This window comes from Rhincodon typus, chromosome 30, assembly GCF_021869965.1.
Source record: "Rhincodon typus isolate 14 chromosome 30, sRhiTyp1.1, whole genome shotgun sequence".
NCBI classification, from domain to species: domain Eukaryota; kingdom Metazoa; phylum Chordata; class Chondrichthyes; order Orectolobiformes; family Rhincodontidae; genus Rhincodon; species Rhincodon typus.
The window spans coordinates 26,672,089-26,688,417 of record NC_063361.1 but is presented as its reverse complement, the minus strand read 5'-3'; the positions used below and the strand labels follow the sequence as shown (position 1 = coordinate 26,688,417).

Sequence of the window (16,329 nt, the reverse complement as noted above, 5' to 3'; positions counted from 1 at the left end):
CATCAGCCTTCCTGCTCCTATGACGCTGCTTGGCCTGCTGTGTTCATCCAGTTCTACACCTTGTTATCTCAGATTCTCCAGCATCTGCAGTTCCTACTATCTCTCACATTGCTGTGGGTTTGGAGTCAAACACATGGGCCAGACCGGGAAAGGCTGGCAGATTTCTTTCTCTAAAAAGCATTTAGTGAACTAATAAGTTTTAGGACAATTAATGAGTTTTTCAGCATCATCATTAATGTTAAATTCCACCTAGTGTTGTAATGGGATATGAACCTGAGTCCTCAAGTGTACCACCTTAGGTCTCTGATTACAAGCCCAGTGAATTACCATCAGACTACAGCCTCCCCAGCTACATTTCTTTGACGGGGCTTTTTCAAGCTGTTTCTCAGATGCAAGATTATTAACAGCATATTATAAAAGCTCTAAAATCTTTAACAAAATACTATATAACTTATTGCTGGCACAAATAGGTTGTTTTGATTAGATTTTTAAAAATTCATTTCTGTCGCTTAAAACAAAGGGGTAAAAACGCTTAGTTTTTGAGATAATGTGAGGATGCCCGAGTTGGCCTGGGGTGGAAGTTGGAAGTCACACGACACTAGGTTATAGTTCAACAGGTTTATTTAAAATCACAAGCTTTCAGAGCACTGCTCCTTTGTCACTGACGTGACTGCCAACTCAGTTTTTGAGATTATCTCATTTCCAGTTGTACAAGTCATCAGCCTTAAATACACGAGTGAAGCAAAATACAAGGCGTTTCGCTATAAAAGCTGTCCCAATTGCCCATGTCCATGGGCAATTTTAGTTTGGGAACTACGTTAATTGAATTTGAGTGGAAATCTGAACAAAAAGACCAATTCGGTAAATCGTGGCAATTTTGAGCCTGTGTCTGATGATGACGACTGCGCCTTCAGCTGAACCCCCAAGCTCATTTGGGGCCAAAGGAACAAAAATGGAACAAAATCCAGGACGCCCCATTCCATGTTGCGTTGGAATCGTGAATTTCCTGTTCTTTTATACGTGCTGTGTAAACCATGCAAACATTGGTAATGACCCTGAACGATTCCCACAGAACCAAACACCTTACCTCAGAGTTGAATCTGAGATGGCAGACATTGCAAGAGATTACTTGCTTCTTTTTAGGCGGCAATGTAACGCCAAACGTATGATTTATTACTGCCTTTTGGACTGGATCCATCTGCAAGTAAAAAAATTTTGAGCCATGATTAGCTTTGTTAAGTATATTGTAGAATACACTGTTTCATCTCTTTCAAACTCAAGCAATAACAAGAGGTTCTCCTGACAGCTGAGTTGGCAAAAGCTCAGCTGTATAGTCTTGGAGATCCTAGGTTTGATTCCCGTAGGATCATCTAAACTCGATCCTCCCGGTGGGATACCGATTGGATTGGATCACTCGGTTATTTTTCGTGCAGGGACATCTCTGTCACACAAGCTCTCTAACTCCTGCCTCTGAAGGATGGGGCTGCTCATTTATTCATTAATGAGATGAGGGCGTTGACTGGTTAGGCAGCATTTATTGTCTATCCCTAATTGCCTAGAGGGCAGTTCAGAGTCAACCACATTGTTGTGGTTCTGGAGTCACATGTAGACCAGACCAGGTAAGGATGGCAGTTTCCTTCCCTAGAGGACATTAGTGAACCAAACGGGTCTTTCCTGACAATCGACAATCGACAATCGACAATGAATTCATGGTCATCATTAGATACCTTTATTCCAGATATTTTATTGAATTTGAATTCCACCATCTGCCATGGCAGGATTCGAACCCGGGTCCCAGAACATTATCTGGGTCTCTGGATTAACAGTCCAGCGATAATACCACTAGGCCATTGCCTCCCCTGGAAAGATGGCTGGAAACCTGAGTGCCACAACTTTCTGCCCATGGAAGTATCTAGGACACAAGGTGTTTGTCCAGAAATCTTCATGGCACCACCAATGGTCCTACTGAATAATCTGCGCAAACAGGCTAATTGTGGAGAACAACATATTACCTCCACTATGCTGAAACCCCTACCCCAGGGGTCAGAATTTACCCTTTACAGAGCATTTGGGTCCATCTTCTGATTGTAATTTGCCATTTCAGTGTGCTTTCATTTTGGACAATATGAAACCGAGTGCTGTACACTCTCTGGTTTAGGAATCATTTATACTGTCTTCTCTTATTTCTAATGGCTCTGTCCCTTTTTTTTATTGAACATGAACATCAATTGTTCAAATTATGAAGTGTCTGATTGTCAAAGACTGTCAGGTGGGATATTGATGACAAACCACTGTAATGTGACATGCCTGTTGTCTGTGAGCAGACTGTTACAATTCTAACTGATGTTACTACTTGATAAATCAATAAAACAGAGTCATCTAAATATAACATAGTTTGAAAGATTTTAAAATGCATGGGAAAACAAAATCCCAATCACTCCCCAACACCATCACTTTATGGTTACACAAAAAGGAGAAATTTTCTTTCCCTATTAAATCTGTAGGTTTGATTGCTTTTTCTCAGTTCCACCTCCGTGAACTGTGAAACCTTTTTTTTTAATATTCACTCACTGAAGAGTTCTAACCAAACACTGCTAGTCTGGAGGTTTCACAAATGACACTCTTTCGCTGAGGTAATGCATTCCCTGAACTATTCTGAAAAACCTACTTTCTAAATTGGCATCCAGCTTCAGTCAGATCTCATTGAAACTGCCCAAAACTTTTGGATTACTGGGGTCTTCTAAGTTAAAATCAATCTTTGATTATTGTAGATCAAAATCAGACTAATAACTTGCAATGTTTTCTCTCTACTATCGTAAACCTCAACTAATGTTCCAGGTGGACTGTAGTCATCTGCCTTTTCACACATACTGGTTCAATTCATGGTTCCAGAAAGACTGACTTGGTTACTTATTAAACCCTTTTACAAAAAAATAGCCCAACACCCATATGCCACTAGTGTGAAATCCAAACTTAAGACAAAGTAATAAATCACACACTTTTCATCACAATATCAATACAACTTTTTTTTATTCATTCACTGGATGAGGCCATTGCTAGCTGAATTTATTGCCCATCCCTAATTGCCCAGAGGGCAGTTAATAATCAACCACATCACTATGGGTCTGGAGTTACATTTAGGCCAGACCAGGTAAGAATGGTGATTGTTAGACTCTTAATTCTAGATGTTTTATTGAATTCAAATTCCACCATCTGTTGTGGTGGGATGCGAAGGGTCCCCAGAACAATACTTGGGAGTCTGGATTAACCATCCAGTAATAATACCGTCATCTCCCCATACAATGCCACTGTATCCGCAGGAAGTTCACTCACTATCCAAGGAGGCACCATGCCTGCATCAAAGAAGAGTAATATTAGTTCAAATTCAAATGCTGGCATCGTAATTTGCTCACTACCTCACTCCATGCACTTGTCCGACCTGCTCCAGACCCGTCACTACTTCTGTCTTGCTCACTGCTACGCTGCCTTGTTATTCACTATATCCTGGAAGTGAAGGAGCCAGGGTTGAACAGGAGAGTAGAGCGTTGGAGGGGAGGTTGGGGGTGAGGGTGTTGAATGGAGCGGGAGAGTGGGTCACTGAGTGGAGGGAGGGTAGCTTGGGCATCAGTGACACCACACATATGCACATGGATAGGGTCTGTGCCAGCTTCTGGTCCTAGCCATTCATCAGTGTCAATGGCGTTGACATTGTGTGTCAGTGTGGTGGCAGAGAATACTTTATTAATATATAAGGGAGACTTGTTGGCAGGAAGCAGCCTTGTTTGGGGAGCTAGTGGTTAACTTTAGGGCGATCACGTTATTTAAATAATGCAGGAAATTGTGGACCAGGGTAAGATGAAGGCACAGTTCGTAGAAATTGTTCAGCTAATTGACTTGGTTTATTTGGTCTGACACTGCCCCTTATGTTGAGCCATTCTAAAACTTTCTTGAACCACACATTTGACAGGATTGTCTTAATGGTTAGGTGGAGCTGCTACTTGGTCAATGCAGTGAACCTTTTCTTACATTTGACAAGGAGAGTGCCAGCTGGGTGGGTCGCTTTCCCCAAACATTGGGCTCAAGTCCCAATCCAGAACTTGGGGTCAAGGCTCTTATGTCTGTGCAACGCCTGAGGGATTGCTGCACTGTCAGATTTGCTGTCTTTCAGTTGTGATGATAAATCTGCATGACAGGATGTGAATTATCCTGTGGGAATATTTTGAACTGCAGCCATGGTACTGTCCTGGCCAATACCTTTCCTATAATCAGCATTGCAAATAAGATTATCTGAACATGATCAAAGTGCTGTTTGTGGGATCTTGCTGTGCACAAACTAGGGCTGCACTTTCTACGTTAGAATAGTGGCTGCACTTCAAAATTATGTCTTTGGCTATAAAGTGCTTTGAGAAATCCAAACATTGAAAAATGCTCCATAAATAAAAGTCTTCTTTTCTCTCTCTTTTTCAAAGAAAATGTAATAAAACTAGTCCCTTCTGAACAAAGATTCTGCAACCATAAGACCATAAGGTATAGGAACAGAATTAGGCCATTCAGCCAATCGAATCTGGTCTGCCATTAGATCATGGCTGAATATGTTTCTCAATCCCATTCTCTTGCCTTTTTCCTATAACCCTTGACCCCCTTACTAATCAAGAGCATCTCTATCTTTCTCTTAAATACATTCAATGACTTGGCCTCCACAGCCTTCTGTTGCAATGCATTCCACAGATTCACCACCCTCTGGCTAAAGAAATTCCTCCTCATTTCAGTTTTAAAGGGTCATCCCTTCACTCTGAGGATATGCCCTCGGGTCCTAGTCTCTCCTACTAGTGGAAACATCTTCTCCATGTCCACTCTATCCAGGCCTGTCAGTTTCAATGAGATCACCACCCGCACCCCACTCCATTCTTCTAAACTCCACCGAGTACAGACCCAGACTCCAGAACCACTCCTCATATGAGGAGCCCTTCATCCCCGGGATCATTCTTGTAAATATCATCTGGACTCACTCCAACGCCAGCAGCACATCCTTCCTTAGATACGGGGCCCGAAACTGTTCACAGTATTCCAAATATGGTCTGATCATAGCTTTATACAACCTCAGCAGTACATCCTTGCTCTTGTATTCTAGCCCTCTTGAAATGAATGCTAACATTACATTTGCCTTCCTAACTGCCAAATGAACCTTGTTAACCTTAAGATAATCCTGAATGAGGACTCCTAAGTATCTTCGTGCTTCAGATTTTCGAAGTCTTTCCACAGTTAGAAAACAGTCTGTATCTCTATTTTCCTTGCCAAAGTGCATAACCTCACTCTTTCCCACACTGTATTCCATCTTCCACTGCTTTCCCCCTTTCCTAGACTGTCCACATCCTCCTGCAGCCTTCCCACTTCCCCGCTACCTGTCCCTCCACCTATTTTTGTGCCATCTGCAAACATAGAACCAATGCCCTCAGTTCCTTCGTCCAGATTGTTAATGTATAACATAAATAGTTGTGGTCCCAAAACTGACCCCTGTGGAACTCCACTAGTCATCGGCTCCCATCCTGTAAAAGACTCCTTTATCCCCACTCGCTGCCTTCTGCCAGTCCGACCCTCTTTCCATGCCAGTAACTTGCCCCTAACTCTACATAAATGGCTCAATGCACTCAGATATGACTTAAGTGACAAATGTCATCAATGGTAGTTTAAAAAGAACCAACGTTGTCAATAGTTGATTTTTTTGGCTATGGGAACTGCTTTTCCTGGGTGTGACCATATCCACAAATAATGTTCCAGTTGATTGTGTAGCAAGGTGCCTCATGAAAAAGAAACAGCAAAGGCAGATCTCCACAGAAATGCTGGTTTGAACGTCCTCCGGTCTGAAACTGTAGTTCCTTGGATGAAGACACGTGGGAATAGGTGTGTAAGATGCATCTGTCTTTTTACCCACTGCCTGAACACCTTCCTTCCTTCAATTCAAAGCAGCAATGGCATGGTCCAATGGAGTGCAAATGCTGAACAGAAATGGCAGCTAACTTTTTGCTTCTATGCACAGTGGCCGCTCCTCAAGTAAGTTAGATTTGCTGGAAATTCCCAATGCTTCCAAGGTGTAAATTTCAAATAGTGCCCTGCTTCAGCTATGAAAATTTGAAATTTGCATTTTCATTTTTTGCATAATCATTGTAATCATCTACAAATACAACTCTTACCAAGAAAACACCTCCATGTAAAAGGGAACAGTCAGGAAATTTTGGATCCAAAGTTAAACAATGCTAATCTATTTGATTGAAAACAATGAGAAAGCCACAATGTCTTGTATCTATGAATGATGTTTGTGTTGCCAATCTATGCAGCCTTGACAAGGCCAGGATTTTCTTCCCTTCAGAATATAGCATATTGCAAGTCAGGTGCTCTATCACTAAATTATCTCCATTATAAATCTGAAACGTGCAATAAAAATATGACAAGTGTTCAAGGGAACCTAAATATGCTTGGTAGTAAATGGCTGGTAACTATAAGATGTACCTTTCCCTTGAAGCACAGCATTTATTGATTTAATGTCTCCTAAACTTAAGTATTCTTAATTTTCCATTTATCACAACTAATCTTTCCAATGCCACTAGCCCAAGATGTGACATAAGTGTTGAGCAGCTTGTCTGTACTTAAAGCAACCAATAGATGAAGTAAGTCCATAAAACCATAAGATATAGGACGAGAATTAGGCCATTCAGCCCAGTGGGTCTGCTCTGCCATTCAATCATGGCTGATATGTTCCTCAACCCCATTCTCCTGCCTTCTCCCCTTAACCCTCAATTCCCCTTACTGATCAAGAGGCTAACTATCTCTGCCTTAAATACACTCAATGACTTGGCCTCCACAGTCTTCTGTGGCAATGAGTTCCACAGATTAACCACCCTCTGAAGAAAATCCTTCTCATTTCAGTTCTAAAGGGTCGTCCTTTCGCTCTGTTAGGGAACAGATTGTTTAGAAAGCTGTGGAATGAGGCATCATGTGATGTGCCTTGTTTGTTAGACTTTATCTCTTGCTGTTCAGCTTAACTATCTGTAACGTTCCTTTTAATTCATCCTTGAGGATGGAAAGGTAGCTGGCAAAGCTAACATTCATTTCCCATGTCTACTACAGCCCTCGAGAGCATGAAGTGGAGATACAATCTTGACCTGCTGCAATGGTCTAGGTGCGCTGACAGTGTCTTTCTTTGTAACAGTTTGATACAGAATGGCTGGATCATTTCCGAAGGTAGTAAAGAGCCAAACATATTGCTGTGGATTTGGAGTCACGTGTAGGCCAGACTGGATATGAATGGCAGATTTCTGCCTAAGAAGGGCACATCCCTGTAAACCACATGGATTTTTTAAGATAATCAAGTAATTATTAAATTTACAAGCATTTCATTTCCAGAATGATTAATTAAGTGAATTTAACTTTTCCCAATTGCCATGGTGGGATTCAAACTCATGTTTCTTGAGCATTTTCTCAGGCCTCTGAAAGTACCATTACTTTCATATTGTCATTGTTGGACCTACAAACTGATAATGAAGTAGCTGAGGCCAATGTGGAATCTAGGAGCTTGGTAAATGACAGGGTCAATAATGCCAAGACAGTAGGAACTGCCAATGCTGGAGTCTGAGATAACAAGGTATTCCCGACCTGAAACGTCAGCTTTCCTGCTCCTCTCATGCTGCCTGGCCTGTTGTGTTTCTCCAGCTCCACACCTTGTTATCTTAGGGTCAACAATGTAACTCCTTAACTGATTGAGAAAGAGCAAGGTGGGTGATGAAGAAGGAAAGTGTATTTGCTCAAGTCAGGTGCAGAGAGAAATAAAAAGAAGAGTAGAAAGAATAGATTAAGAAAAGGAAGAAAACAAAGGAAAATGTAAAAAGAAGTTTAAAAAAAGTAAGTTTTGGAAATTGTTAATAACCAACGTAAGAATAAGAGTTCACAGTTTTCTTGTTCTCTTGCTGTTGCATGAATCATTGTGTGGCATTGGAGGACATAAATGCTAAAAGGTAGTTGTGTTGTTAAGTACCAGCTTTAATTTTCTGCAACAAGCTAAAATGTAATTAATGCGCTAAGGCAGGTATTTTATGAAACCATAAAGCTGGGAGGGAGCTGCCATGTTCATGAAGAGAAGCAGTGATTATTACCCATCAACTGTAGCAATTCGCAATTTGCCAGCGACCTCCTTCATTGCTAGATGATTGACAAATGAAATCATAACCATTAAACTTGACAACAAATCTGGTCCAATGCTTCTTTTAGCTAAGGTTATGTCAATGGGTCACTAAAAGTATAATTTGGTGACAATCTATGTATGAACATCTACGTACCTTTACTTATAAGAAGAGGTTATTTTGGCAAGAGAATAGGATATTCATATCTGACAAAAAGAGACAACTCCAGTAAAGCAAAGGTTTGACTAATACCAATAAACCACAGCTAAATATTATGATCTAGCATTAATACGTTCACACTGAATATTTTTATGATTACAGTGACCTGAATGTTGCATTAAAATTCCAGTCTAATGCTGCTACATTCATAGCATCTCTGGGTTTAATGCAACCTTTCTATGTTATTTATACTACTTTGTACGTATTGCCAAAGTGGCATCAGACCAAGCTCAATTCCAGAGGGGTTGTGGTTCACTTGTTTCAGGATACATACTTCGAACTATTTACTCAGTTCGTAGTAACTGTTACTGGATTCAGTGAGTGTAGCACAGCAAAAGATCTAGTTCTCAACAAAGATTTTTACTTACAAATAAAGAGATTTGGCAAAAGTAGAATTCCTGTTTCGCCTCACATCTTCTGCATCATGAATGCCTTTTAACAATTTAACTCTGCTCTGAGAAGAAACCTGATTACTTTGATGATATTTCAAGTGGCCGGAGGTGTGTCTGACTCATAGCCACAATATTGTTTGATCAAGAATTAGACATTGTAGTGAAAGGTATGTATTTAGATTTTAAAATAGAGATATATCATAGAATCCCTACAGTGTGGAAGCAGGCAATTCAGTCCATCAAGTCCACATGGACCCTCGGAAGAGCATTCCAACCAGATCCACCCTAGCCCTGTAACCCTACATTTTCCACGGTCAATCCACCCAACCTGCACATCTTGGGACCATGGGAGGAAACTGGAGCACCCGGAGGTAACCCACACAGACACGGGGAGAATGTGCAGACTCCAGACAGTCGCCCAAGACTGGAATTGAACGCAGGTCCCTAGCACTGTGATGCAGCAATGCTAACCACCGAGCCACTGTGCCACCCCACAAATGACTGAGGGTCAGTTCTGTGAAGGTATATTAAAATAAAACAGGTCAGAAAGTCATTTGGAACAGTGATGTATGTGCATCAATTTCAAGCAACCATGAGATTACAGGCATGCATCTAGGAGACCCCTTGTAGTGTTAATGAACAGAATGTTTACATTGTTTAGTTTACAAGACCAAAAAAGCCATTAAGTTTCATTTTGATTTCAGAATTGAAGTTTCAAGGCCTCAGTTCAGTAGAACCAGGAGTTCAGTTCGGAAGGAAGGGCAGTTTCTCCCAGCAGGAGAATCACATTTTAGTTCAGCCGAACCAGTTATCATAGCTGAAGTGTTTTAGTTTTGTGGAATCTCCAAGCGAGAAGACTTCAATAGAAAGCTTCAAATTGTTAGCACCAAAAAAGTTTCGGCCATTATAAACGTGAATAGTTCATGACAGCTGACTTGGAATATTATCATAAAACTGTCACCACAGTCAAAGGAGAAGAAACTGGGAGGAGTCAGTTAACTGAAAACTTAAGAAGTAGAGATAGAAATGAAAATTCTCTGAATTGTTTGTAATAGTGTTGGAAACAGGTTGAAACTTTGTTTTGCTGTTTGTGCTAACATCTTTCTAACTGTATTAAATTCAGCTTTGGCTTTGTCTTTTGCTCTTTTGTGTAATAAATTTATTTTCTGTGGCTAAGGAATGTTGCAGCCTCGTGCATAAAATGAAATGCATGTTCTTTTCAGCCAAGCTTCATTCTTGGATGTAACTTGTCCAGTATTACTGTTAGCTGATAGACAATGAGTATACTTCTGGCCTGAAAAGCAGGCAGCCAGCAATTAAAACTTAGGAGATGGATTCTGGCTACGTCATTGATACTCAGAGTTCTAGGCTGATACAATCTGACGGACAGTTCTGGGAATGGGTGAGACATCATTCCTCTCAATAGAGGCAAGAGGCTGCTTAGGCACACAAATATAGATTAACTGCTAATTTTAGGATGCTGATTGCAAGTTCCAATTGCAAAAGGGGTTAAGCATGTGCTGAGCTCTGCCTAGTTTTCCCAGGCAATGAGCAACCTAAACTACATCACTTGAAGGCACTGTTAGAGGTGCTCACAAATGACCTGGGAAACTTACAAATAGGGGCAGCAGTGCTATGACTGGACATGTCCTCATCCCCCCAACCCAGCTCCTGCCTCCTGCCAAAAAGAGCTGTATCTCACTGCCATCCAGTTTGGGGTTACTCTAAAACCCCCACCTCGAGGTGACTTTGGACCTGAGCTGTTGTCTAGCTCAGTGCAGGACATGGCTGCTATCCTATCCCCACCCAAGGTGCTCAAGTGGGAGGTGCCCATTCACCAGCAGCTTGTTAATGAGTTCACTGAAATGGTTCAGGCCTCAAACAAGCACAAAGGGGTCACTTTGCTGACCACGATCCACTCAGGACAGTGGCATCTAGGGTTAACAATGGCTACCAAGCATGATGAAAGAAGGTACTGACAAAGTCTTGCTCTCCCAAGCTTACATATGCAGTATATAGGCAATAAACGTTAACAGTTTGCAATAACCTGTCTCCAGTCTTTGTATGTTCAAGCTACTAATTTTATTCCTTAGGGATATCACTTCAAAAGCACCCGCAATGTGTCTATGATGCTAATGACAGCCTCCAGGGTGTCAACAGCTCAGTTACTTACGTTAAACCCTTCTATTTGTTAAAGGGTCCCACTTCAATTGTATCCAGTTTATTCCCAGTGCTATTGTATGTTAATCACAGGGGAAACAACATGATGTCACAGCATAAGACTGTATTGTTACTGTGATATTTGAGTTTTTTTAAAGGTAATGGGATCCCCACCTTCAAAAGAAAAACAACCTTACAAACAACATTGGGTCCATTCTCTATCTCCATCTAAGCATGTCAGAAAAGAGTAGCTGTAACATAAACCTATGTTAAGTACATTGACATCATGAGAAACATCCCACAATGAAAGGTTGTTTCTGTAAAGCTAGGTGAAACCTTTCTATTTACCTAGACCAAGTCTAATACTAATATAATTACCTGATGGGCTGTTTCTAAACTTTTTATACAACAATCATACCACATAATATGTTGACTACACACTTGTTCCTCTAAGCTATTAATAGATAAACTGAATCAGTAGATCTCATTAGCATAAAGTAGCTCTAATCTTTGTTGTTTTTCAGCAGCTGGACTAACAGGAGGAATTTTGCACATGTCCCTGCATTACCACTGAATAGGATAGTCGTTAGCTCAGGCCAGGGCTAATCCAGGCCCAGACTGAAATGCGAGATAACAAGGTGTAGAGCTGGATGAACACAGCAGGCCAAGCAGCATCAGAGGAGCAGGAAGGCTGACGTTTTGGGCCGAGACCCTTCTTCAGAAAGCCTGCTGTTTCATCCAGCTCTACACCTTGTTATCTCAGATTCTCTAGCAACTGCAGTTCCTACTATCTCTCAGACTGAAATGCTACAGATTGTGGATCACAACCAATGTGGCCCACTTCAGAAAACTGTTGTTGAACTTTTTGGATGAGAACATTTGGAAATAGCAAGTCTGTGTGTCTCTTTTGCTGATAACTTCAATCCACAGTAAAATTGAAAACTAATAACTCCAAACTGTAAGTGATGGGAAATGGATCATTTCCCTAAGAATCTTGCTCTTGATTCTTGAAATACCTCTGAACAAACAGTCCTTGGGAATATCCTTTTTTAAAAATAAGCTGCTAACAAAATCTGAAGAATACAAGGCTTACAACCAACTTTGTAAAGGGTCTTTGGAAAATAATTTTGGAAAGAATATAAGATTACAAAAAGATCAAAGTCCAGTGGTTCTTACATTAATTTCTCATGGGTGTGAGGCTTTGACAGCCTAATGGCATGTGATGAAGCAATTAGAGACATTTGTTATGACAGATCTATTTGCAATATCGAACAGCAGGACAAAATCCCCAACACTGAGATGATAGAGTCATAGAGTTATACGGCATGGAAACAGACCTTTTGGTCCAACAGTCCATGCTGACCATAATCCCAAACTAAACAAGTCCCACCTGCCTGCGCTTGGCCCATATCCCTCTAAACATTACTTATTTATGTACTAAATATCTTTTTAACATCGTATCAGCATTCACCACTTCCTCTGGAAGTTCCTGGAGAGGACAAAATAATCTAAGTGTTTGGGAGATGGGTCAAAGAAGAGCTTAAAGACAGTGCTGTAGTTACTTTGTGCAGATAGCTCCTCTGGGTATGAGGAGGCCTTGTGGTGCAGTGGGTGGCATCTCTGCTCTGAGACAGAAGCTCTAGTTTCGAATCTGATCCCAGGACTTAATGACCAAGGAAGACACATCCATAAGGTGGTTAAACAAGTTGAGTACTAGTTTGTAAATCCTTCCAACATGTGCCAATTCAAGTGGGAGAGATTCCTGGCCAGCCGTATGATGGAAAACGTGTTGGGGTCTTGGCTGCCACTCTCTATTGTGCCAGGTCACAATGTGCATATTGCCACAGCCACTTGCTCTGTCTGTGGGAGCAGACCATCACCGTTCTCAGTGTAAGGTGGCAAGAGCCAAAATTCACTAGCTGGAACCACAGCTGCCTTCACCCCCTCACAAGCTGCAGTCCACAACACAGATAGTGTTCTGTGCTCCTGTGGAACACAGAGCTGTCTGTTCGGTTTCTCTGTCAGCTCCTTTCCTTCCTCCCAACAGAAATACGCAATATCGGATTGCCTTTCAGTTTATTTAATTACAAAGACAGGTGCATCAGTCTCTGTGGCACACGCCTGCACAGAAAAGCCATTATCTGGGTTCGGAATTCCATTCCTGAACCAAGCAGACAGGTGATTACAGAATTATCAACCCACAGACTGTCTACGTTTGCTACTATTTGCTTGTAGCCAGCCTTTCTCCTCGGCTTTATTCCAAACGTTAGTTAGCAGCCGCAGTACAAATACTGCAAAAATAAAGATCTGCTGAAATAGATCCTGACAGTAAATTAGCCAAAGACCCATCTTTCTTCAAAGACTGCACTAATCAGATGGAAATGCAGCTTCGAACTAAATTCTTCCTGACAAAAGAAAACAATTACAGTCAGGAGCATGTGATCCATTTTGAAATGTAACGTATCACATTAATATTCATCATAGCTTTCTCCTTCTACAAATTATGCAAGTTAAACCTACAGCTTGTCAATGTGATCCATTCTGTACCAAGAAATACGCCATTTGCTTTTTCACAATCTCCTGGCCTAAGAGTTTCTTTTCTACCAAAATTCCACATTTCATGAGCTTCCAAAACGACCTCAGCTCAAAGAGATGTTGCCAACACAGGGAGTAATCCTGGTCAAGCCTAAAAATGGACAGAATCAGATTGTAAAATGGGTGAAGGGTGAGGTGACTGGCACAGGATCTGGAAGTTTGCTTTGCTGCTGAGAAACCTTATTGACTCATGTGTCCACATCTCAGAGCTGAAGGGAAAAGAAAATAAACACAAAGACAGAAGGCTAGTCAGCCCTTCTGGGCCATCCTGGCTTTAATCGCTCACTCAGGGATAGTTTGCCTTCTCCCATTTGCCACATTCTCTCCCTCCACCCCATACCCTTTGTATTCTGGAATAATTTACTTGTAGCCACCAACTGCGGCAAAGTATTCCAGATTCTAACCAGCCTCTCATTTTGTGGCTCTCAGGCTTAGCTGGTGATCACAGACCCAGCTCTTCAATATTCTAAATACTGAAAATTGCCTGTGCTTACAGTAAATACTGGTAATTTCAGTGGGGAGTAGTGCTCATTGGGAATGTATCTCATAGGCACACAATCTATATTTTCATCCAACTAAAATAACAAATGGAGGAAAATCAGATTGTGCTTAAAGTGACTTTCAAAAGAAGCAATGCAAGGTAAGAGAAAACATTTTCAGTGATACCAAGGGTATGGAACGCATTGCTTGGGAGTGAAGTGGAGACAGGTTCAATTCAGGATATTGCACAATTATTTGGAGGGAAATAATGTGCAAACATATGGAGAAAAAGCAGTAGGTAATGATATTCGTTTGAAGGGCTGGTAGAGACAGGATGGGCTAACTGGCCTCCTCCATAGTTGTACAATTCTGTTATGGTATGGACACAATCTCCCACAATACACTCACTGCAGGTGCTGCTGCTTCAATCTTTTAGTTCAAGTAAATAAAGCCCTAATCACTGGCCATTCTTCATATTTCAGAGCCTTTGGGCCCAGTATGTCCTGGTGTGATTTCAGAGGTAGATGAGGTGGGAGTCCCAGATGGCCAGGAATGCATAGACTTTTTACAGAAGTTTACCTGGTAACCGACCAGACTTTTCTGCCTGTCAAGCCAGTGTAAGGCCTTGGAAAAGGCAGCAGATGAATATCAGGTACCTTTCTGTAGACAACAACAGCACAGAAGGAAGACATTTGGTGTATTGTGAACAAAAACAGAAGTTGCTGGAAAAGCTCAGTAGGTCTGGCACGTTCTGAGGAAGGGTCACCGGACCCGAAATGTTAACTCTGATTTTTCTTCACAGATGCTGCCAGACCTGCTGAGCTTTTCCAGCAACTTCTGTTTTTGTTCCTGATTAACAGCATCCTCAGTTCTTTCAGTATATTGTGCTTGTGATGGAGAATTTGTGGGGAATGGTGGTTATTGGAGTAGACATCGAAGTGGGAGGCAGGTATGTTTGAAGATCGTGATGGGTGTTGGTGATAGACTGGAAGGGTTATGCCCTGGGGGTTAAAGATTGGGAACCAGAGAAGAGCTGAAGATCATGAGGGAGATTGGGACTGGTGATTGTGAAGTTGGTTGGAGATGGGAAGTGTATGCCCAGGCTATGATTATGGAGATGGTTGGTGCTTACAGGTGCGTTCACAGGAAATACACTTTCTGGTCTATAAGCAGTCCTGTCAAGGCACTTAAACAACACAATAAAAACCAAAGGAACTGCGGATGCTGTAAATCAGGAACAAAAACAAAGTTACTGGAAAAGCTCAGCAGGTCTGGCAGCATCTGTGGAGGAGAAAACAGAGTTAACGTTTTGCATCCGGTGACCCTTCCTCAGAACTCAAGGCACTTACCTGATTGATTGGCTCCTTTACACCACCTTTCATCCACCCAGTTTCCTAAGGCGTGAGAATCCAGGATGATGTGGGTTAAAATTCAAAATAGAACTATAGAACCATAGAACCCCTACAGTGTGGAAACAGGCCATTTGGCCCAACAAGTCCACATCGCCCCTCCAAACAGCATCCCACCCAGACCCATTCCCCTACCCCTGCATTTCTCATGACTAACCCAACTAACCTAAACATCCCTGGGCACTATGGGCAATTTAGCATGGCCAATCCACCAAGCCTGCACATCTTTGGACTGTGGGAGGAAACCGGAGCACCCGGAGGAAACCCACGCAGACACGGGGAGAATGTGCAAACTCCACACAGACAGTCGCCCGAGGCTGGAATTGAACCCAGGTCCCTGGCGCTGTGAGGCAGAAGTGCTAACGACTGAGCCACCGTAAAATACTCTATAAAATTGAAGCATTGTACCTCCTATAAAAGCTTGAATGACTGATTTGCTTCCTGAGAATGGCTGGCTTGTCTACCCTTGGCTTCTTGAGTTAAAATTGGAAGTGAGTGGTTTCAAGGTAGATTGAGTTCCTCGTTCAGATTTGCAACATTCTAATCTCCCCCACAAACCAAACGCCCCTGATATTTGGGGAATACTGTTCTGTTGCTTGAACACCAACTGGCTACAAAAAGACACGACCAATACTCACTCATCTCAATCCACATGGACAAGGAGAACCACGACTTCGACTGGGACAGCACCAAGATCCTGGGACAGGCTAGGCAGAGACAAGCACGAGAATTCCTGGAAGCACTCCACGAAGCAGGCTATTAATAAACACATTGAACTCGACCCCATATACATTCCACTACGGAGGAAACCCGGAAGTGAGGCAATCCATTGCAACGGACCCCAGAGTTTAAAAACCAGGCGGGAAAACACACCGACGCTTCATCAGAGGCTGCACTGAG

At 41.9% G+C, this 16,329-nt stretch overlaps 1 protein-coding gene across 2 annotated transcripts in view; it reads right to left on the bottom strand.

The window, feature by feature from the left end:
• Window positions 1-16,329, bottom strand: part of znf385c (zinc finger protein 385C) — a 182,269-nt gene that overhangs the window by 44,119 nt on the left and 121,821 nt on the right. For both annotated transcript variants that reach the window (XM_020511117.2, XM_048614642.1), the window contains exon 3: window positions 1,088-1,198. In XM_020511117.2, coding sequence (XP_020366706.2) covers window positions 1,088-1,198 — 111 coding nt within the window. The remainder of the gene's footprint in view (window positions 1-1,087; window positions 1,199-16,329) is intronic.